General features: G+C 42.2%; 1 protein-coding gene across 2 annotated transcripts in view; it reads left to right on the plus strand.

The window, feature by feature from the left end:
* Positions 1-23,122, plus strand: part of SCAPER (S-phase cyclin A associated protein in the ER) — a 410,821-nt gene that overhangs the window by 368,054 nt on the left and 19,645 nt on the right. For both annotated transcript variants that reach the window (XM_043489284.1, XM_043489285.1), the window contains exons 28-29: positions 7,674-7,911; positions 13,856-14,005. In XM_043489284.1, coding sequence (XP_043345219.1) covers positions 7,674-7,911; positions 13,856-14,005 — 388 coding nt within the window. The remainder of the gene's footprint in view (positions 1-7,673; positions 7,912-13,855; positions 14,006-23,122) is intronic.

Consider the following 23,122-nt stretch of genomic DNA (forward strand, 5'->3'; position numbering starts at 1 on the left):
AATCTCAAGGGACCCCACATAACCAAAACAGTTTTGAGAAAGAAGAACAAAGTGGGCACACTTCCTGATTTCAAAATTTACTACAATGCTACAGTAACAAAATAGTGTGGTAATGGCATGAACACAGACATATGTAACAGTGGAATAGGATAGAGAGCCCAGACTTCAACCCTTGCATGTATAGTCAAATGATTTTTGACAAAGGTTCCAAGACCATTGAATAGAAAAGGACAGTCTTTTAACTGGATATCCATAAGGAAAACGATGAAGCTGGGCTCTTACCTAACACCTTAATTTAAGATGGATCAGAGACCTAAATGTAAGACATGGAATGATAAACACTTTGAAGAAAACACAGGGCAAAAACTTCCTGACATTGGGTTTAGCAAGGATTTCTTTGGATATGACACCAGATGCACAGGCAAGAAAAGAAAAAGTAGACAAATTGGATTGCATGAAAATGTTTTGATTTGTGCATCAAAAGAATATCAACAGAATAAGGAAGCAACCCAGAGCATGGGGGGAAATATTTGCAAGTCATATATCAGTTATATGATAGCTGATATCCAGGAACTATGGAAAACTCCTAAAACTCAACAACAGCAAAATAACCACATTTTTAAAATGGACAAAGGATTTGAATAGAGATTTCTCCAAAGAAGTAGTACAAATTGGTCAATGAGCACATGAAAAGATGCTCAACGTCTTTATAGGGAAATGCAGATCAAATTTCAATTAGATATCACTTCATACCCATTGAAATGAATACTATAAAAAAGTACCAAGTTTTGGTGAGGATGTGGAGAAATTGAAACCCTTGTGCATCATTGGTGGGAATGTAAAATAGTATAGCTACTGTGGAAAATATTATGGCAGTTCCTTAAAAATTAAAAGTAGAATTACCATATGATTAAGAAATTCCACTTCTGTTTATATAGCCAAAAGAATTGAAAACAGGGTTTTTGAAGATATGTTTATATACCCAGGTTCATAGCAGCATTCTTCACAATAGCTAAAATAGAAGCAACCCAAGTGTCCATCAGTGGATGATTGATAAAATATGATGTATACATATAATGGAATAATGTGCAGCCTTAAAAAGGAAGGAAATTCTACCATATGCACAGTGTGGAGGAACCTTGATGACATTATGCTAAGTAAAATAAGCCAGTCACAGAAAGACAAATAGTATATAATGATTCCACTTATCTTACATACATAGAGATCAGAATTACGGACACAAAGTAGAATGGTGGTTGCCAGGGGGAGAAGGAATGGAGAATTATTATTTAATGAGTATAGAGTTTCAGTTTTACATAATGAATGAGTTATGGAGATGGTTGGTAGTGATGGTTGTGTAACATTATGAATGTATGTAATACCATTAAACTGTACACTTAAAAACAGTTAAGATGGTAGACTTTATGTGTATTTTACTGCAGTGGAAAAAAACTGGGGATAGGGGTAGATAACAGCTCTGCCAAAGGTATCTGTATCCTAATCATCAGAACCTATAAATGTGAGATAAATGTGTTATCTCACATGGCAGAAGGAATTTTGCAAAACGATTAAGTTAAATATTTTGAGAGAGAGAGTGTAGTTTTGATTACCCAGATGGGCCCAGTGTAATCATACAGATCCTTGTACGTGAGAGAAGGAAGCAGGAAAGTCAGTGTTAAGAGAGGGATTTGAAGATGCTGTGCTGCTGGCTTTGAAAATGGAAGAAAGGGCCAGGAACCAAGGAATGCACGATACTCTAGAAGTTGTAAAAAGCAAGGAAAAAATTCTCTCCTACAGCCTCCAAAAGGAACAAAGCTCTGGTAGCACTTTGATTTTAGCCTAGTGAGGCTTATTTTGGATTTTTGACCCCCAGAATTTTAAGAGAATAAATCTGTGTTGTTTTTCAGCAGCTGCTTGCATGCGTACCTGCCCAGTCGTTCGGTGTTGTCCAGCTCTTTGTGACTCCGTGGATCATAGCCCACCAGGCTCCTCTGTCCATGGAATATTCCAGGCAAAAATGCTGTAGTGGGTTGCCATTTCCTACTCCATGGGATCTTCCCGACCCAGGAATTGAACTCGCGTCTCCTGTATTGGCAGGCGGATTCTTCACCACTGCGAAGTCCTTTGAACAACTAGCTTGTGATAATTTATTCCAGCAGCAATAGGAAACTGATGCATACACCTGCCCCTGTTAGACTTGTTCTTCAGTCACAAAGTCGTGTCCGACTCTTTGCGACCCCATGGACTGCTCCATGCCAGGCTTCCTTGTCCTCTGCTCTGTCCCAGAATTTGCTTAAATTCATGTCCATTGAGTCAGTGATGCTGTCTTACCATCTTATCCTCTGTCACCATCTTCTCCTTTTGCCTTCAATCTTTCCCAGCATCAGGGTCTCTTCCAGTGAGTCGGCTTGTCGCATCAGGTGGCCAAAGTTCAACTTTGGAGCTTCAACTTCAGCGTTAGTCCTTCCAATGAGTATTCAGGGTTGATTTCCTTTAGGATTGACTGGTTTGATCTCCATGCTGTCCAAGGGACTCTCAAGAGTCTTCTTAAGCACCACAGTTCGAAAGCATCACTTTTTTCTTTGGTGCTCAGCCTTCTTTAAGGTCCAACTCTCACATCTGTACATGACTACTGGAAGAACCATAGGTTGACTATATGGACCTTTGTCAGCAAACTGATGTCTTTGTTTTTTAACATGCTGTCTAGGTCTGTCATAGCTTTCCTTCTAAGAAGCAAGCATCTTTTAATTTCATGGCTTCAGTCACCATCTGTGGTGATTTTGGAGTTCAAGAAAATAAAATCTGGCACTGTTACCATTGTTTCCCCTTCTATTTTCTATGAAGTAATGTGTCTGGGTGCTATGATCTTAGTTTTCTGAATGTTGTGTTTTAAGCCAGCCTTTTCACTCTTCTCTTTCACCTTCATCAAGAGGCTTTTTAGTTCCTCTTCACTTTCTCCCATTTGAGTGGTATCATCTGAATATTTGAGTTTGTTGATATTTCTCCCAGTAATCTTGATTCCAGCTTGAGAGTCATCCAGCCCAGCATTTCACATGATGTACTCTGCATGTAAGTTAAATAAGCAGGGTGACAATATACAGCCTTGACGTACTCCTTTCCCAATTTGGAACCAATCAGTTCTTCCATATAAGGTTCTAACTGTTGCTTCTTGACCTGCATACCTGTTTCACAGGAGACAAATAAGATGTTCTTGTACCCATCTCTTTAAGAATTTTCCACAGTTTTTTGTGATCCACACAGTTAAAGGCTTGTGCATAGTCAGTTAAGCAGAAGTCGATGTTTTTCTGGAATTCCCTTGCTTTCTCTGTGATACAAAGGATGTTAGCAGTTTGCTGTCTTTCTTCTGCCTTTCCTAAACCCAGCTTGTACATCTAGAAGTTCTTAGTTCACATACAGCTGAAGCCTAGCTTGAAGTATTTTGAACATAAACTTGTTAGCATATGAAATGAGTATAGTTGTATAGTAGTTTGTGCATTCTTTGGCATTGCCCTTCTTTGGGATAGGAATGAAAACTGACCTTTTCCAGTTCTGTGGCCACTGCTGAGTTTTCCAAATTTGCTGACATACTGAGTGATATAGGGGATAGTATGAAAAGGCCCCTGTTAGACTGTAACCTTCTGTAAGGCAAGGGCCTGGTCTTCCTTGACTTTGCATCACAGGTGGTCATTGTTCCTGGAGCATGGGCACTTTGGCTTTGTAAGCAAAGAGTATATGACAGATAATCGTGTCCCTTTTGCTCACCACAGAGTCTGATGAATGATGATATTCCTGGATACAGGTCCACTTTCTCAGACTATCCCAGTATATAAGATCCCACAGCTGGAACACCTCTCTAAGAAATAATTCACTTCTCCTTGAACAGTGAAGTTCACATTCATCAATTGGGCGGAGAGTGACTTAACTCCATCCACCCCAAGTCCTGTGCAAACCTTTGGGCAGAGTGTTCTGGGTTCAGAGACTAAAATGGGAGATTCTAACAAGATACCTCAGGGATTCTAGATCTAAAGAAGGGAGCAAAGGCCAAATCCTAGAAGCTCAGAGGGCTGTCTAGAAGATCACCAGCACTGAAGGGCGTCAGGGTGGTTGTTACCAAACCAGAAATCTGGGACCAGGGATACAAGAGCCAGCAACGCCAAGAACAAGTGAGGAAGAGGAGGTTATAGTGTCTGCAACTCTCACGGCTGCCTTTTTGGGCCAAATAGGGCCTAATACATAGTGGTTTAAAATCTCAAAGATGGAATGGATGGCACTTGATTCATACCCACACAAATTACTGCTTTTTTTGCCTAGCTATACTCTCCTTTAAGGCAAAGTAGGGTTTTCAAGAACTGTGCAGGAGTACTGATGGCCCAGTTATAGTTTTTCCTAATTGAATGTAGCTTTTAATGAACAGAAATGAATATACCTAATTTTAGAGACCAAACAAAAACACTTTAAAATCCAGTAAAATTGAGAAGATCTTAGGGTGTAACATATAAAATTTCAGATCTGATTTTTCATATCTCCCATGTATTTTGAAAAGAAAACTTTATAACCTGTGCCTGATATGAATAAGGCCTTTTACTTTTTTATTATAAACATTTAGGCTTAAAGTGCTTATAGCTGACATTTAAGACCAACAGGAGCCAGTGGCCTGTTCATGGACAAACTATCTGTATTTCAGACTAAATCAAAAGTAAACATTCTCTAAAGTCCTTTCAGGTCTACATTGGTCCTGTGGAAGTCAAATGAAGTCAGCAAGCCCTCTGTCTCCCCTCCATTCTGTATATTCTGTAGTCTCACTTTGAAATGAATCATCCTTTCCACAAAGCAATAGTATATACATTTTGAACCATTTCCACATCTGAGTCCTTGAATGCTAATTTAATTGATTTTTCTGAATCAGCATTTTTATTTCATCAGAGGAATACTGCAAAAGATCCTAGGTCATGTTGTTTTATAGTTTCGTGTTTTCCTAATGGGGGGAGGGTGCGGTGTGAGGAAGGGCTGGAGAGAAGAGATACTGCTGTGATCTTCGTTTGCTGCCTTTTTAAAAAATTTACTCTTTTGAAGAAATAGTAGCAGTGAAGTCATGTCATTTCATAAATGCTTGCAAAGGTTAACTATTACAAAGTGTTCTAAATGATAGTGCTATATCCCTGAATATCTGCATTTGAATATGCTGATAATCAGGTTAAAAACAGCACAGGCAGTAAGAGGGAGGTCACCATGCTGAATCACAGAGCAAATCTCAGAAAAACTCTTGTCAACCAGCCATGATGTCACTCAGCTCCAAGCTTCTGGAAGCCTATTAGAAATTAACTTTAGAGAGAAATGTCTTCTGACTTGTCATTGGTTCTAAAAGGCATTGGTTAAACAAACACAGACCCCTTTTGGGAATCTATATAATAAACTCAGGCACATTAATCTCCACTTGGAGAGATTAATCTCTCCTCAGTCTTTAGTCAGGGTCTGACCCCTAACTCTTAGGGCTATAATGGAAGGAAGGGCAAACTGAACTGACATGAGCTAACAGTTTGTGTAAAGCAAATAAATAACAAATAAAGCAAATAAATAACGTTTCTTAACTTTTTGTTTTTATTGAGTCCCATAAGACAGAAAGTGTCTCTCTGTGATGATACAGAATTACATTACAATCTGTGTAATTTGTTTAACAGTGTTCAGTTTATCCCAAGATTTGATTTAAGAGAAGACATGGAGATAAAAGGAGGGGTCACCTATTTGGCCTAGATGTTTTGGTGTTTGGACAAACACCGCCTTTAAAGGGTCAGAATTTTTGGTGGTACCCCTGCTTTTGCCACTGACAAATATTTATGACCCCAAACATCTCACTGAATCTCTGAGGGTCTCAGTTGTGTCACGCGTGCAATCAGGAGAACCATACCTTCTCCATCAACTATGAAGAAGTAGGAATGAGGCAAGGTGGAAGGTGTGAGTGTAGTTATCAGGTCCTGCCATGCAGATGAGATGGTAGTATTTTATAAGAGCTGCTTTCTTGAGAAGAGAACAAGTGTCAGTTCATGCTCCGCTCTTAGCAATACCAGAAATAGTGCACATTCAGGAAGTGCTTACTATGGTTATGACTAAAACTCTGATGAAACTAGCAAATCAGAATGAATAAAATAATCCCTTTAGGGATAAGTTATGGATTAGAAAACCAGACAAGATACTAGAAACTTGCCAGCCAGCACTTTCAGATTTGTAGTCACTTAGTGGCATCTCTTCTGTGCTTCTGGGCAAGTTTGTGAGATAAGCATAGACCCTGAGTGCCTCGCTCCCCTTCTAGATTCCTGTTGGAAGGAACAATAACAGTAGAAAAGGGAAGGTCAGGAGGAACCTGAGTTAGTGTTGAAAGTAGGGAAGGGCATCAGCCTGTGACAGAACCGTAAAGACAGGTTGTCCCATGACGGCCGGTGACTGACCCACTTGGAACAACACTGAGAGACCTGAGCATTTGTGCGCAGCTACCAACCTTCCTTCTCCGATTCAAACCCTGGGGAGAAAAGGTGAGGCCCTCTTTCCAGGCATTTCAGCACAAGAATCTCCCTCCATTCCATTAGCTCTGACAGTGACACCTGCCATCCCCAAACCTTGCTGAACCATCAGAGAAATAGAATGTACCCCTTACCTTGGACCTATTCACCCTTGAGCCAGAGTGAATAGGAAGGGGCCCCACCTGAAGCATGTTGGCTGTGAGAAGGGGAGAGAAACCTGGATATAGTTTCTAGGGGGAAAAAAGGGGTGAGTGAATGCTTGCCAGACGCACTTACTTATTAAACTGTAGGCTCGTGGTCACTAGATACTTCACGTATACCTGAGTTCAAGAGTGAGATAAATTTAGCAAACCCTCACCGATGCAATGGACATGAACTTAGGCAAACTCCAGGAGATGGTGAGGGACAGGGAGGCCTGGCGTGCTGCAGTCCGTGGGATCACAAAGAGTCAGGCACGACTTGACGACTGAACAACACTTCCCACTGACTTTGGGAACTGTTTGCCACTACCATTGCTTCTTGCTTATCCAGAGCATTGCCTGCCATTGTTGCTAAGCTGACTCCAAGGTGGTTTGTATAAAGCTAATCCAGCACCAGCTTTTTCTTGGGAATCTGGCCCCTGCAACCTGTCCTTCCAGTGTTCCTCGATGACAGAACTGTGCCTTCAAAAGCAGTTGAAGTGTCTGCCTGTCACAGTATACCAGCACACTACTGGGTTTTTGAAGCCTCATGCTTTCCTGATAACTGCTTCCCCTGAGAAGACCCCCTTGTGTATCCAGAAAGCAAGCCATGGTGTTCCTGACTTCCGAGTCTCAGCAGCTCTCGCAGACTCTGTCCCGTTCCTGCAGACCTGGAATCTAAACACAGTGGGGCTGCCCAGACTGCAAAGGGCCCAGGAGCAGTAGCAGCCTCAGTGGCCACAGAGCACCCCCTTGCCACTGGCGCAGCGGCCTGGCCTCCCTGCTGGAGAAAAGGGCGGGCCACAGAGCACCGGGGTGGGGGAGGGCTGCCCTTATTCCATGAGGTTTCTTGTTACCTCCCTACACAACTCACATGGTTTGCTTTTAACGGTCTGCTTGTCTTGTTCCATTTGACCTGTAAAAATGCTAACATCCTTTAAGTAGATTTCTCTTAAAGAGTTGAATGTTTCTTTGTCAGGTCTTACAGCATATTTGATGGTGATCGCCAGGATCCCACAGGGCTGACAGCTGCTCTTCAGGCCACAGACCTGGCTGGAGTCCTGCACATGCTCTATTGCGTCCTCTTCCACGGCACGATCTCGGACCCCAGCACTGCCAGTCCCAAGGAGAGTTACGCTCAGAACACAGTCCAAGTGGCCATCCAGAGTTTGCGTTTCTTCAACAGCTTCGCAGCTCTTAATCTGCCTGCTTTCCAGGTACCAGGAGTTGGTTAACCAACCAAGAGTTAATAATTTTATGTAGATATGATGAGAGGTTCTTCTCCTGGATTGGAGTGTCAGGAATAAGCTACAATAACGGGCATTACAGTACCTGCTATTTATTAAGCTACTATATTCTGGGAAATGTATTAACTGCTCTGCATATGCTTTCTTATTTATTCTCATGACTACCTTCCAAAATGTTATTATACCCATTTTACAGATGGGAAAGCTGGCAGTTAAGTAATTTCCCAGGGTTACACATAGCTGAGCCAGGACTGGTACCCATGGTTATATGAACCCCAGCCTATGCCACTCTGCTACTTACAAATCTTCTGTCTTGATTTCTTTAGAAAACCTGTTATCATCCTATAAACATTTAAATATTAAGGAAAGTAATGGTTTCTTATATAAACAGAACCAAAATTAGATAAATTGTTTTGATTGATGACTTTCTATGGATGATTTAACTGACTGGTGTCCAATGTAAAGTACATGTGTAGTTAAATGTGCAAACCCCTATAAATTAAGTTTTTATAGCTAAAGAAAGAAAAATTGCTTTGTGCTAAAACACCAGACTGTCAGCTTAGAAACAGATTTTTTTTCATGTAGGAAATTTAATTTTCAAAAACACTGAACCTTTGGAACAGAGCAAGCCCCAAGGAGTAGACTTTCTCTTTCAGTTTATTAACTGTCAAGTGATTTCATTAAAAAAGGAACAAGCTTGGCAGATGATGAACCCATAATTTAGATGAATTGCTTTGCTTAAAGGGAAAAAGGTTACAGAGATACAAATGTATGAAAAGTGTGGTCTTTGGCCTTCACAAAATGGAAGAAACACTTCTATTTTGTAGCTAGTGACAAATGTGTAATTCTTGTTCTCTTGACAGCTGGAAATTATGAGTCAGTTGTACCACTGGATTCAGTATCTTTCAACTTTGTAGAGTTAGTTTATCCCTCCCAAGAATAGAAGTCTCTTCCTTGGGGTTAATGCTTTTCAGGTTTCAAAGCACTTAAACTAGTCTGAGGTGGTAACTATACAATATGTAAAGTTCTGAGAGGTTACAGCTGTACCTTTAACAAGAGAAAATGCCAGTGGCTCTGGCCTCTGGGTTGTACATAACATTTGTGTTTTATGAAGACTCAACCCCACTATGTTGTATCTGGAAACAGCTTGGAAATCAAGATATGCTCATTTTACGTCCTCAGAATATGGAGACCAGCAGACTACCCATCAGCTAGATCCAACTAGAGTGATTTCTTTTGTTACCAGGGACTGTGAAAAGCAAATAACAAATAAAAAGTATTCCTCAGTTTCTGGTTTTATGGGTCTTCCGACCAGGGTTTTTACTGCTGCAGGGGGCTCCACTTCATGCACGAGCATTTCCATTAAGTGGGCCATTCCATCAGTCACTCTGCGTGTCAGGGAGCCCCAGGTCCCTGCCCCACCCGCACACCTCCATGAGCTCACAGCCTGTGCATCCTCACTCAGAAGGAGAACCACCCAACTCCTTCCAGCTCCGCTCCCTCGGGGCCTTTAGGCACAATGGCCAATAATGTGAGAAAAGTTAAAAATCTATTTCTGGAGCTCTTCATGCCAAACTAAGATAGAAACCAAGATTTCTCCTCTCCAGCTCTTTGCCTCATCAAGCCCAAAATACACCCCCTACTTGAACCACGTTTGCTTCAAGCGCAGGGAAGATACCAAGGTAACTCAGGAGTGTTCCAGCCATTCTTAGAGTGAAATGCCCACCTCCTGAGTGGAATGTCTTTTCTTGGCTGGTTCCCAACAGTTCTTTTGCTTCTTTGTCCTCTGTCCTTCCTGTTACTCCATATTTCTCTTAATTCTTCCCTGCTGTATCTTCTTTTCTTGATCTCTTTCCTGACTCCCTTGTCTTCTTTTATTTTAGTCAATTTTGCCATCACTATTTCTCATTCTCTCCCCAGACACTGTTTCCAGGTTCCCTTTTCCCCTTAACCCTGGGCCAGGAAAGCCTGCAGGGGCCTTTCCTCTTGGCTGCCATCCTTTTGTTGCTCAGAGTCCAGCACGTGTTTTCCTCTTACTCTCATACGTCAGGATGTGCAGGGACCCAGATACCTGGAATTGCTAGCCTAAGGGCCTTTAATACATCTACCAGTGATTACCTTATTGCACCAGTTACTTTTATCCATTTGAAAAACAAACTTAGTGGGGTAAACAGCAACCATTTTATCATGATCATAGCTTCTGTGGGTCCGCAATTCCAGCTGGGCTTTTAACAGTGGGAGTGGCTTGTCACTACTCCACAATGTAGTGCTTCTGCTGAGGGGCTCAAATCCTGGGGTGGAGAGTGTGGAGAGGAGGTGCAGGTTGACTCAGATAGCTGGGAACTGAAATTAGCTGGAGGCTCCTTCATGCTCATATTTTATGCCCAGGAATCCTCCAAGACCAGGTTCACCAGGACTACTGGCCATAGACTCTACATAAGGCTTCTCTATGTGACTTGGGCTTCTCAGAACATCATCGTGTCTGTGTTCTCAGTAGGAGTGTTCTGAGAGGAAACTTCTGGAAAACATGTGCTCCCCAAGGATCAGACAGAAGCTGTATGACTTTTTATGACCTGGCCTCTGAAGTGGTATGGTTATATATCAGCCATACTCTATTGGTTACAGCTTTCCAGATTCAAGAGAAGACATAGGTCCCTTCTCTCAAAGGGAGGGCTGGCAAAGATTTATAGTTGTTTGCTTAACCAACCACTATTGTCTGTTCAGCATGCTAAAGCAAAACATCTTTCCACACAGACATTATTGATGTAAATAGACATCTGATCAAGCGTGCAGTGCTCAAGTAAATGTGATACAAATATACAATATTTGCATTGTAAAGCGATGGGTGAGTTTGGGAGAAAAGTATTTTTATGATAGATATGGTCAGAGAAGCTCATATTCTAGTTCATTAAAACAACTTATTGTCAAAAGTGTGATTTTAGGAACTATGTTTATAATAAGCACAGGATCGCTTCTCAGCCTTTTGGCTAAGATCAAGTATAACAAACACAGAAAAAGAGATGTTAGATACAGTATGGGTCTGACCTCAGAAAAAAATCTGGGAGACAATTTATGAACTGCCCAGAAGGATCAAAGGAACTGAAGAAAACTGAAATGAAATCAGTGGTCTGACCGTCTGAAAAGTTAGACAACGTGAGACATGTCAACAGATTGAGTCCCAGTGCGTCACAACAGTGCATCTCTGTAGAGCTGTTAGAGAGAAACATCCTCATCAAGACCTCTGGGTCTGGAGTCAGACTGACCTGACTTTGAGCCATCATGCTACCAAGTTGTGTGACCTTAGACAAGTCATATGAGTCCTTAAAATTCAGTTTCTTATTTTTAAAATAGAGATTAAAAACACTTACCCCACAAGCCTAAGGATTAAATGAGACTACATAAAAGCACCATGCTAGCTAGCTTGCTCCTTGGAAGGAAAGCTATGACAAACCTAGACAGCATATTAATAAGCAGAGACATCACTTTGCCGACAAAGGTCTGTATAGTCAAAGCTATGGTTTTTTCAGTAGTCATGTACAGATGTGAATTGTTGTTCAGTTGCTCAGTTGTGGCCGACTCTGCAACCCCATGGACTATAGCACGCCAGGCTTCCCTGTCCTTCACCATCTCCCAGAGTTTGCTCAAATTCATGTCCACTGAGTCGGTGATGCCATCCAAACAACTTGTCCTCTGTCATCCCCTTCTCCTCCCGTCTTCAATCTTTCCCAGCATCAGGGTCTTTTCCAATGAGTCAGTTCTTCGCATCAGGTGGCCAAAGTATTGGAGCTTCAGCTTCAGCATCAGTCCTTCCAATGAATATTTAGGGTTGATTTCTTTTATGATTGACTGATTTGATCTCCTTGGAGTCCAAGGGACTCTCAAGAGTCTTCTCCAACACCACAGTTCGAAAGCATCAATTCTTTGGTGCTCAGCCTTCATCATGGTCCAGTTCTTACATTACTATGCTGACAAAGGTCTGTATAGACAAAGCTATGGTTTTGCCAGTAGTCCTTTATGGATGTGAGAGCTGAACCATGAAAAAGACTGAGTGGGAAAGATTGAAGGCAAGAGAAGAAGGAGGTGGCAGAGGATGAGATGGTTAGATAGCATCACCGACTTAATGGACATGAATTTGAGCAAACTCCAGGAGATAGTAAAGGACAGAGGAGCCTGGTGTCCTGCAGCCCATGGGGTTGCAGAGTCGGACACAAACTAACAACCGAACAACAACAACAAAGCTAGCACATGGTAGGCCCTGTAGACCGACTCAGATTCCAAAGGGGTGAAGAATTTACCCAAACCATCTTGCAGGTGTTGAATCAGGTTAAATTTTGAGTGCCACATTCCCACTGTTCCTGTACCTTTCTTCAGAGTCATAAACCTATGTAATTGCTTTGTGTGACAACGTGTTGCATAGCGGTAACAAAAGGTTATCCATTAGAATATTTTCTTAACTGGTTCCATTTCATTGTATACTAATAAGGCTGTCAAAATATTTTTCTCCCTTCAGCAAAGACTTTTATTTCACTCTGAATTCATATTGGCACAGATGGCCTTGAGATCCCGGATATTGTATATTGCATACTCTTTGACAGTTTTTACAATTGAAGGTGGTCTCAAGAAACAAATCAATGTACTGACTTGGCAATTAATTCTGGCTAAAAAGGAAATATGGTTTCCTTGAAAAATTGGTTTAATTTTTATGTTCAAACTTGCATGCCCCTTGACCTGCTCTTATCAGTAAAGGTTAAACAGAGGGCAGTGGGTCACAGCAAGCTGGACACAGCTAATTAAATAAGGGCTGAGCTGAGAAGGTGTCACTCCTTGATTTAAAAGAGCAAGGCCCTCCTGAAGTCTCTTTGGGGCTTGAAAAACATCTTGTCTCAGTGCAATGAAACTGAGGCAGAAGGCACTCTTAAAATTTAGCAGTAATTTTGTTTCAACAGTATTAATTAAAAAGACTGTGTTTCACAGCAGGGTTAGGCAGAGTGAATTCATTGAAAGTTCCAAGCTGCAACATATCTGACCTGGTTCAAGCCAGCTAAGACCTCCAATCGAGAGATGAGTTTAAGACGCTGCCGTACCCCACAGGCCCGCAGTGGCGCTTCATTCCAGTGTGGGCTGCGAGTGTATTCTGTGGGCTTCGCCTCTCCCCTTTGCCCTCATGTCGCTCTGTCTGTTTGACATGTTTATTAAATAGAAGCTTCAGGCTGCACAGACAGACTCAGGCTCTCCTCCCGCGTCGCCCACCACCGGCAGCCGCTTGCCTGTCTTGAGAAAGGATCCCAGAAGCCTCGTAACTGAGGGGGCTGCATTTTGTTTGTTTTTTTGGGGGGAGGTGTTTGTTGGGGATTTTTTACATTCTTTTGGGAGCTGTGGAGCTGTTTGAACAATAACTAGTTGTTCTTTATATCTATTTTGTCTTTGAACTTAAGTAAATAATTAGAATTGTATTTTAATCTCTGCATATGAGGAAATATTTTCTCCTTAAAAAAAAAAAGTATTGGAAGTTAGCTAAATGATAGATTTGCAGGTGAATTTTAATATCTTTAAATTTTTCCGAGTTTTCTACAGTGAGACTATTGGTGCAATGAGAAAAAAATACCTCATTAAAAATGGGATAAATACTCATGCTTTAGGTGAATAACATCTTGATCCACATAGTTGCAGGCATCTGGTCTGCTATGCTCTATTTTCTTTTGGGGGGGGCAGGGGGCGATTAAGTGTTGCATTTATTACGGTCACTTATTAGAGCAAGAATCCTTGAACTGAGCTGTTAAGCGTTGTACTTTCGAAATTTCCTATGCTTTCCTGGCAGCGTGGCGCAGAGTGCACCGGGCCCAGGCTTGCTTTGTGATTTGCAGCCCTGGCTCTCCCTGGCTGGGGAGTGCTAACTGCTCCTTGTCTTTGTCAGTCTATCGTAGGCGCAGAGGGCTTGTCCCTCGCGTTCCGGCACATCGCCAGCTCCCTGCTGGGCCACTGCAGCCACGTCTCCTGTGAAAGCCTCCTTCATGAGGTCATCGTCTGTGTGGGCTACTTCACTGTCAACCACCCAGATAACCAGGTAAGGGGCCCAGGAACGTTCCTCAGACTGCTTCCCCAGCCCTGAGAGTGTGAGGTATTGGAGTGAGAAAAGGCAGGCGAGCCTGCTGGAACCCATCTGTTCTGTGTGAGGCCCTTGAGGCAGGCTCCAGGGATATGTCTCTGGTTTCTCCTCTCTAGAAAGACGTGATCAGCCCTAGATCAGCACGAGGACCTCCTCTTAGAGCTAGAAAAATAAAATATTTTTCATCAAATATTCTTGTTAAGCCACATAGAAGTGTCTCCTCCCTTACCATGTAGATTCTGATGCTTTATTCATTTTGTTTGTTTGTTTGGATGAAATAGATAACACTTTCAACTTGCATCACTTTGCAAATAGCATCAGAGTCCATTGCTTTATGAAACTGCTCTTGGTCTTTGGCTTCTGCCGAGGTGCTTAAGAGGGTGCCAGATGGTGTTGGAGGGGAGCCTGAGAAGGCAGGGCTTGGGCCTTACTGCCTTGAATCACCCAGAATACTTTTGCATTTAACTGTTTTTTTGTTTGTTTGTTTCTGAGCAAGATTTCATTTGTAAATAGGGTTCTGTTGCCTTAAAATGTTGGGAAATCTGTTTTACAGATTTTATTTTTAAAATAACAATAATAAAATATTTCTCCTTATTTTAAAAAACAGAGTTATGGCATAACATATCAGATTTTAATTCCTGACAACCTAATTTATCTAAAGCCTCCTACTCAGCAACTCTAATTGTGTGGATTATATCTGAGAAAAAGGCCACCAAACAACCCTCGCTCCAAGTTTCCTAATTTTTTATTTTAGGCAACTCTGTAATAAATGTGCTTACTAGGTTTATTAGCCTGCAGTAATCTAGACCAGGAGAAGGCAATGACACCCCACTCCAGTACTCTTGCCTGGAAAATCCCATGGACGGAGGAGCCTGGTAGGCTGCAGTCCATGGGGTCGCTAGGAGTTGAACACGACTGAGCTACTTCACTTTCACTTTTCACTTTCATGCATTGGAGAAGGAAATGGCAACCCACTCCAGTGTTCCTGCCTGGAGAATCCCAGAGACGGGGCAGCCTGGTGAGCTGCCATCTATGGGGTCACACAGTCGGACACGACTGAAGCAACTTAGCAGCAGCAGCAGCAATAATCTAGACCAGGGCAGGACAAGGACAGGAGATAGTTGTAGTGCCAGAGCCAAATACAAGGTGAGAACCTACACTCTAAGAGCTGATGAAACTGCCTATCTGATAAGAAGAAAGAAGATAGAAGAAACAAGACAAGCCCAAGAACTTAGCAGGTGTAGGTATTGGGGTTCACAGGGACACTAACTCCAGTACTTTATTTCCCCAGATGATTGTTGATGCCCCTAGTGCTGACCCTGAGTGAGCATGGAGGCAAAATGTATGTTGTATATCTTCCCTCTAAGAAGGTTAAAGAATATGCAGTCCATCCCAGAAAGATTTCCATGATTAAAATACAGGAAATGCGGACCCTTGCCAGAATAAGTGTCACACATAGAAAAATCCCTCTTTCACAGACCTCGTTGCCCTGGGGGCAGACCTTTCTCCTCTCCCACCATGGGAGCACTCACACAGCACTCTTCCCAGCCAGCACCTCCAGATAGATGCTCTATCCTTTCTGGACCAGGTCCCACAGGTTCAGGAGTCTCTCACAAGCTACTCAAGGAGGAACATCTCCTGTTAGGTTATCTTTTCTACATGTGTGTCCATTTGACCTACTAAACTGCATCTCATTTCCCTTCAAAAGTTTGTCTTTTTGTTACAAAAGTATCCCTTACTCATCATGAAAAAGATAAGCAAGCTTAAAGAAGGAAGCAGAGTCCCAGCCATTCCTGATCTCCCTGTTGAGACAGCCACTGTTACCATTTTGGCAGGTTCCTTGCAGTCTCTTTTCTGTGAACATTTGCCAGTTAATATTGTTGAGATATAATTGACATATAGCATTGTATTGGTTTTAAATGTGTACAGTGTGAAGACTTGATCATGGTTATGTTGCAAAATGATTAGCACAATAAATTTAGTTAACAGTCATTACCTCACATAGTTAAATTTCTTTTTATTGTGATGAGAACATTTAGATGTACTCTCTGCGACTTTCAGATATGGAATACAGTATTGTTAACTTGAGTCATATACTGTATATACATCCCCAGAACTTATTTATCTTATAACTGGAAGTTTGTACCTTTTGACACCTTCACTCATTTCACCCACATTCTGTCCCTCTATGAACATTTTTACCTAGCTGAGCTCATATTGCATATACAGTCCTATCCTGCTTTATACACTTAACATTATATCAGAACCCTTCTTTGTGAGTATCACTTTTAATGGCTACATGACTTTACCTTATGTAAGTCATTTACTATTTATCATGACACTATCTCCTGCCCTTGTAAAGAGGTGAGTAATTTGTGTGTGTGATGATATGTTACTGTACAGTTCTACAGCAAAAGGTTTAGTTCCTTCAGCACACTCATGTTTCGGGATGGTTTGAAACTCTTTGCTTAAATCAGCTGTGTTGTGATGAGTTTACTGAACTGTGTGGGATTTCAGAGAATCTTTCTGCTACTCCTCCCCTGCAGGTAAAACGCATGCTCTAAGTGTCTCTGGGCTCACCAGAGTCAGTGAGAGATGGGGGCGGGGGAACTGGTGTTTGGAAATGGCATGTTAAAGCTGACATCGACCTGATGGCAAAGTAATGCCTGGGCATGTTGGAACAAGAAAAAAGCAGATTCAGTGGGCAGAGAGAGCAGCGAGCAATGCAAGGAGGAGACAGAGACCCTATGGCTTCTCAGTCAGGGAAGAAGATGCCGTGGGGTTTAGAGGTAATTGTGGAGAGGTAAGTTCACTATGAGTAAAAAGTTAGAAAAGTTAAAAAAAAAAAAAGGCCAGACCTCCTTTCTCAACACCTTGCCTCCCAGAAATCCTACCTGGACATCCACTTATGATTTGATGGAAGGTCAGAGAAGTCAGTTCAGTCCTGATGCAATTGCTGAAACGGTAAAGTATCTGTGTACGATGCAGGAGATCTGGGTTCAATTCCTGAGTTGGGAAGATCCCCTGGAGAAGGGAATGGCAACCCACTCCAGTACTTTTGCCTGGAGAATCCCATGGACAGAAGAGCCTGGCGGTCTACAGTCCATGAGGTCACAGAGAGTCAGACACAACTGAGAGACTAACACTCGGTGTCAACTAGGGAAGAAATCAGAAATTGCTAGAAATGATAGTAATTGTCAACCACTGAGACACTGAACCTTAAGGAGATGCTGTTTCTAAGCATAACCTATTATAGTCATAGAATTCTTTATTTGTTGCTCAGTCATGTCTGACTCTTTGCAACCCTGTGGACTGCAGCACACCAGGCTTCCCTGTCCTTCATCATCTCCCGTAGCTTGCTCACACTCATGTCCATTGAGTTGGTGATGCCATCCAAGAATTCTTTATACTACCCTCATATCTGTTGTCTTTTGGACCTCCCTCATTAACATTTCACTGAAGCTATAAGCAGAAGATTTATTCCTACCTCACAGACAGGTGAGGTATTGGGATTCAGCGAGGTGAAATAAGCCCCCTGAAATGACATAAAGAATTGGAGGAACTGAGGCTCCGAGAAGGAAAAGGAATTGACCAGCAAGAATTCACAGAACCCAGTTTCCTAGAGGGCAGTCCTGATGCCCTTTCTGCCTCACTTCTGTTATTATGATAGTGAATTTATTTAACCTCATGCCACTTTCTTTAAATCAGAGAAATTTCAGAGGAGAAATTACAATGCTCAACTGATTTAATGTTCCGTATCATCAGGCAGAAATCATGTTAATTTGCAGGCCTGTTTGTCCACAGAGGCTCTTTTATTCCTTCCAGGGAAACAGCTTGTGTCTTTATAAGACAGGAGACCCTGAACTCCTGCTGCAACCGAAGGCTGTTTTATTAGGTAAACTGCTTTGCATAAAGGATTGGCTCTTCTTATTTGCCACCATTTAGTCTATTAACTGGAAGGACTGAGCCCCATGATACCAAGGATGACTTTAGAAGAGAAACCTGGATAATAAAAGCAATGCCCCATCCTTGATAGAACCAATCATCTGTTTCCTGTAAGGTTGCAGTTTCTAATTAAAAAATTTTTAATCAAAAGCTTCCTTGTATTTTATAGTACTTTCATGACTCTAAGTTCCTTCCCATTTAATTATTATAATGAACGTAATTAGTATGTGCTGTCAGGCCTTCACTTTATTTACATTTTATATTGGATAATTAAATGTGGTCTGATAATTAAATTAACTCAAATGACAGATGATTTGACTGCCTGCATATTACTGTATTGGGAATAAGCACCTTTGCATATTCATTTTAGTTAGTGACTGACTTTTTCACCTGGTAAGACCCCATAGATTCCTGCTATCAGAGCTGGAGTCTCCCATGATAGTTGAAAGGAGGAAGGCTCCCACTGGCCCACCCTCCCCCATCAGCTTCTCTGAAGGGAGTCATGAAGACTGTGTCATCATCTGCTTGTCCATTGATTGGGGGGGCGGGGGGGGCGCGGGGGGCGGGGCGGTCAGAACTGGCCAGTCAGCTGGACAGTGAGGCTTGTGAAGCTAGATTCTGCCTAAGCTGTGTGACACGCAGTTTCCAAGTCTTTTGTTGCTTGATGACTTAGTAAGAAAATCGAAAGGTAATTGACTAGATGTTCCTAAAATGTTGTGCTCACCTCAGACATTTCCCTGCAAACAAAAACAGGGGCAGTCTCCCGGTTGTATACCGCCTGCCCGTGAGGGACGCAGAGTTGTGTTTTAAGAGTGGCAGTTTCCCAGTACATTTTTGCTTTTAGAACTCTCAGAGGTGCCCTAATTCGTGCGCAAACATTCTTGCTTTGCTCCTTGTTTTTCTCAAAGGCAGATGGTCCTAGGTCACACCCCTTTGGTAAACTCCTCCTGCCTCATCCAGGTCTAAGAGTAGAGTGTGCTGTGGTGGGCTTGGAGTGGAAACTCCAGCCTTCAAGGCCCTTCTGTCCTTCCAGTGTTGGCAGCTTATTCCTGACCTGTCACACACACATTCAGCTTTCTGTATTTTCTTTCCTTGTGTGACAGATACAGTTCCCTTTCACAAAACAATAATGTATCATGTCTAAGGAAGAGCCTAAGAACTTCAACAATATAACTATCTTGGAGTTACTGTCAGTATTTACAGCAACAAAGGAAGCTATGGGGTTTGTTCCCAAAAGTAGAACAAATAAACTTCCTAATTAAAAATAACTTCTGCCTAAAGATTTATTTGGAGGCTTCCGGTGAGTGACCTGGCTGGTGTTAGAATGGAGAAATTTGCCAGTTAGTGATTTTGGCCACTTGGAAAAGTCACCAATATCACAAAATCCAAACAAAAGATACCTTTACGCCCCTCATCTCTTTGGTGTCCCCATCTCGCTTTTCCCACACAAGGGTAGTTTGAAGTACCGCCTGAGCCTCGGTTTCCTCATCTGTGAAATGGAGGGCATAGTACTACTACTGCCCGTGTTGCTGAGTGAATTAAATGAGACAACACAGGCCCAGACTCATAGTGCATGCTCAAAAAAGGCAGACCTTGCTGTCCCAGTGGCCCTCTTATCATCAGCTTTATGGCACTAAATAATATGGCTGAGGAGAAGGAAATGGCAACCCACTCCAATATTCTTGCCTGGGAAATTCCAGAGGAGTCTGACAAGCTATAGTCCATGAGGTCACAAAAGAGTCAGACACGGCTTAGTGACTAAACAACAGCAACAAAGGTTTGCAGGCTTATTCAGTTTTACTTGTTTAATGTTCACTAGTCTAGATGACACGTAATACACGTTACTATTCAGTGGTCAGTGGACTAAGTCTCTTAGAGCGCTATCACTTGAGCAGAGATTGCACATCAGCTGCTTGAGCACATCTATAAGAACGCTGGAACTGCCGGTCACAAGCTTCGATACCTAGCCTTTGTTCTGCTTGACCGTGAGCCTATTTCCTCATCTATGTATGAAAGGTGTGCTTTAGTGATTCCTCAGTTTCTTTCCAACTTTAAATGTCTGTGATCTAGTAATATATTTTAAACAACTGATCTGAGGAAGAGAAGATACCTGTTATTGGAAGAGTCGTTTAGCCTAAAAGGTCCAAATCACACCATCTGGGTCTGCTACTAGTCAGACAGCCACTGTCATGGGCACAGTGGTGTGTAACATGACGGCAGCGACTTCAGGAAAGCGACATTAGTGATGTGATGACTTTTTCTCACTGATGCTTTGGCTAAGTGGTTACATGTCCCTACAGCCACTCTTGTCAGTTCTCTTCCCACCTTGCTATTACCATGTGGGCTCTGGCAAAGAATGTTCAAGAAAGGGTGGGAAAATAGTTTATACCCTCCCGGAAGTTGGGAAAGTGCCCCATGTAGACTAGAATTCTGCCCATTTCTGAAGTCTGAGCTTAAAAAGGTTTGGGAAATTCCAGACTGAGACTGAGAATTGAGTTTCTTCATCTAAAAAACCAGCAAATTGGAAAAGATACTCTCTGAAAGCTTACAGAATAAACTTATTCAGAATTAAAAAAATAATAATTATTATTATTATTACTGCTGAGTCAGCAGTAGGCTGAATTCGTAATTCTGGCATGGTGAACTGAAAAAAACATGGTTGTACAGATAACGGTTGCTGAAGCCATGAAATTAAAAGATGGTTACTCCTTGGAAGAAAAGCTCTGACAAACTAGACAGTATATTAAAAAGCAGAGACATCACTTTGCTGACAAAGATCCGTATAGCCAAAGCTGTGGTTTTTCCAGTAGTCATGTACAGATGTGAGAGTTGGACCATGAAGAAAACTGAGCACTGAAGAATTGATGCTTTCGAATTGTGCTGGAGAAGACTCTTGAGAATCCCTTGGACAGCAAGGAGATCGAACCAGTCTATCCTAAAGGAAATCAACCCAGAATATTCACTGGAAGGACTGATGCTGAAGCCGAAGCTCCAATACTTTGGCCACCTGATGCAAAGAGCCAGCTCATTGGGAATGACCCTGGTGCTGGGAAAGATTGAAGGCAGGAGGAGAAAGGGGTGACAGAGGATGAGATGGTTGGATGGCATCATCTCAATGGACATGAGTTTGAGCAAACTCCAGGAGATGGTGAAGGACAGGGAAGCCTGGCATGCTGCAGTCCATGAGATCTCAAAGAGTTGACATGACTTAGCAACAGACTGAACAGCAAAAACAAACTATCCTTCCTTCACCAGTCTTCTCAGTTTGGGGGAACTCAGGTTCAGAACACTCCAATAACATAACTGTCATGAAATCTAACTTTGAAACTGAAAGCTCACCATAGTTTCGTCTCCACTGCACTGTAAAGGCTGGCAGCCCACTAAACTCCTTCAGCAGTGTCTGTGAGGCGAAGAGCATGAGGAGGGACATTGTGAGGGTTGGTTTAGCCACACAGTGACATGAAGTTAATTCTCTGAGATCCATCCCAAGACTGGGCAGAGCGCAGAAAATGCACAAGGGGAAGAAGCCAAACAATGAACCGTCAGCACCCTAGTCCCAGGTACCCAAACCAGGTCCTGTGAACAAGGTCCAAGGCTGAACACTGCCACCAGTTGAGGGGTGTATGTCCAGTCATCAGTCATCCTTGGCTCACTTGGAAGTCTTCTACTGGTGTGGAAAATGAGGCCAGAAAGAATATTTTGTCAAAGTTTAACTAATGACCAATCATAAAACTAACTTTTTCTGGGCCTGCCTTGGTGTTCAGATTTAAAGGGTATCTTTTTAAATCACTGAGATAGACTGTAAAGACTTCTGTAATCACAGAGAAAACACCTCTTCTGACATAGGAGATCTTACGTAAAAGCCTGACATCATAGAACAAACACTGGGACAGCAGTCAGAAGGTAAGGTCTTCTCATAACTATGCAGCTCTGTGACCCTGGGCAAGTCACTGCCCTTCTCTGGGCTTCACTTTCCTATCTGTCAAAAGAATTAGGCTGGGTCCTCCCAAGGACCCTTCCAGCTCTGACAGAAGACAAATGTATAAGTCTAAGATGAAGTGAGAAGTCATGTCCAGGTCAGTATAGGTGCTTGAATTTAATAATTTTCATTTCTAAATGTAGTCATCACAAATGTTCAGCAGCCACGCTGATCTCCTTGCTGTTCTGCAAACACACCTCTCAAAACTTTGTTCTTACTGCTTTCTACCTGGGAATCTTTTCCCCCAGAAATCAGCATGGTCTGGGGAGGGGTTGCGGGGGGGACTTTCAAAGGCTTTTTTCTCAGTTTTCATGTTATCAGAGTGGCCTTTCCTGACATAGTATCTAAAATCAGCCCCATGGTTCCTGTTTTCACCTTTACCTAGCTGTATTTTTATTCATATACTTATTGCCCACCCCAACATTTATTTTGTCTGTCTCCCCTCTCCCACCCCATGCTACTAAAGTGTTAGTATGTCGAGAACAGAGTCTTTGTCTGCAGTGCCTACAGGAGTGTCTGGCACATAGTAATTACTTAATATTTGTTAAATGAATTATTGGATATTGAGATAATATACCTCTTCTAGACATTATACTGCAGAGAAGGTTAAAATGGCCCCAGATTTTAAAGAATACAACACTTCTGCTTTAGTGACCAAACCTCCTAAACTGACTTTTAGCTAAAAATTTAAGAGTCATTTCTTTGGCATGATAAGTTAGTTACATTTGAATTTATGCTAAGAGAAACTTCTTAGTTTTGTTTTTGCTGGAGCCAGTAGTTCTGAGATCTGAAGGAAACTACTCTGTTTAAGGTTTGGCATATCCTGTGTTTGAGAAAACAGCAGTGTGTGAGAGAAAGCTTTGGAGGCAGACTGAAGTCCATGTCCTAGCCCACCTCTCACTTGAGTGATATAAACTCGGGCAGGTTATCTGAGTGTCGTTTCCCCTAAGCTATAACATAGAGACAGGAAATTGTTGTAATGATTGAATGTCATCCTCAAAACTTCCCTGGTGGTCCAGTGGCTAAGACTCCACGCTTCCAATGCAGGGGCCCCAAGTTCAATCCCTGGTCTAGGGACTCGATCCCACATGCTGCAACTAAGAGTTGGCATACCACAACTAAAGAGGCCATGAAGATCCCACATGCTACAT

The sequence above is a fragment of the Cervus canadensis genome, chromosome 17 (assembly GCF_019320065.1).
Source record: "Cervus canadensis isolate Bull #8, Minnesota chromosome 17, ASM1932006v1, whole genome shotgun sequence".
NCBI lineage: Eukaryota > Metazoa > Chordata > Mammalia > Artiodactyla > Cervidae > Cervus > Cervus canadensis.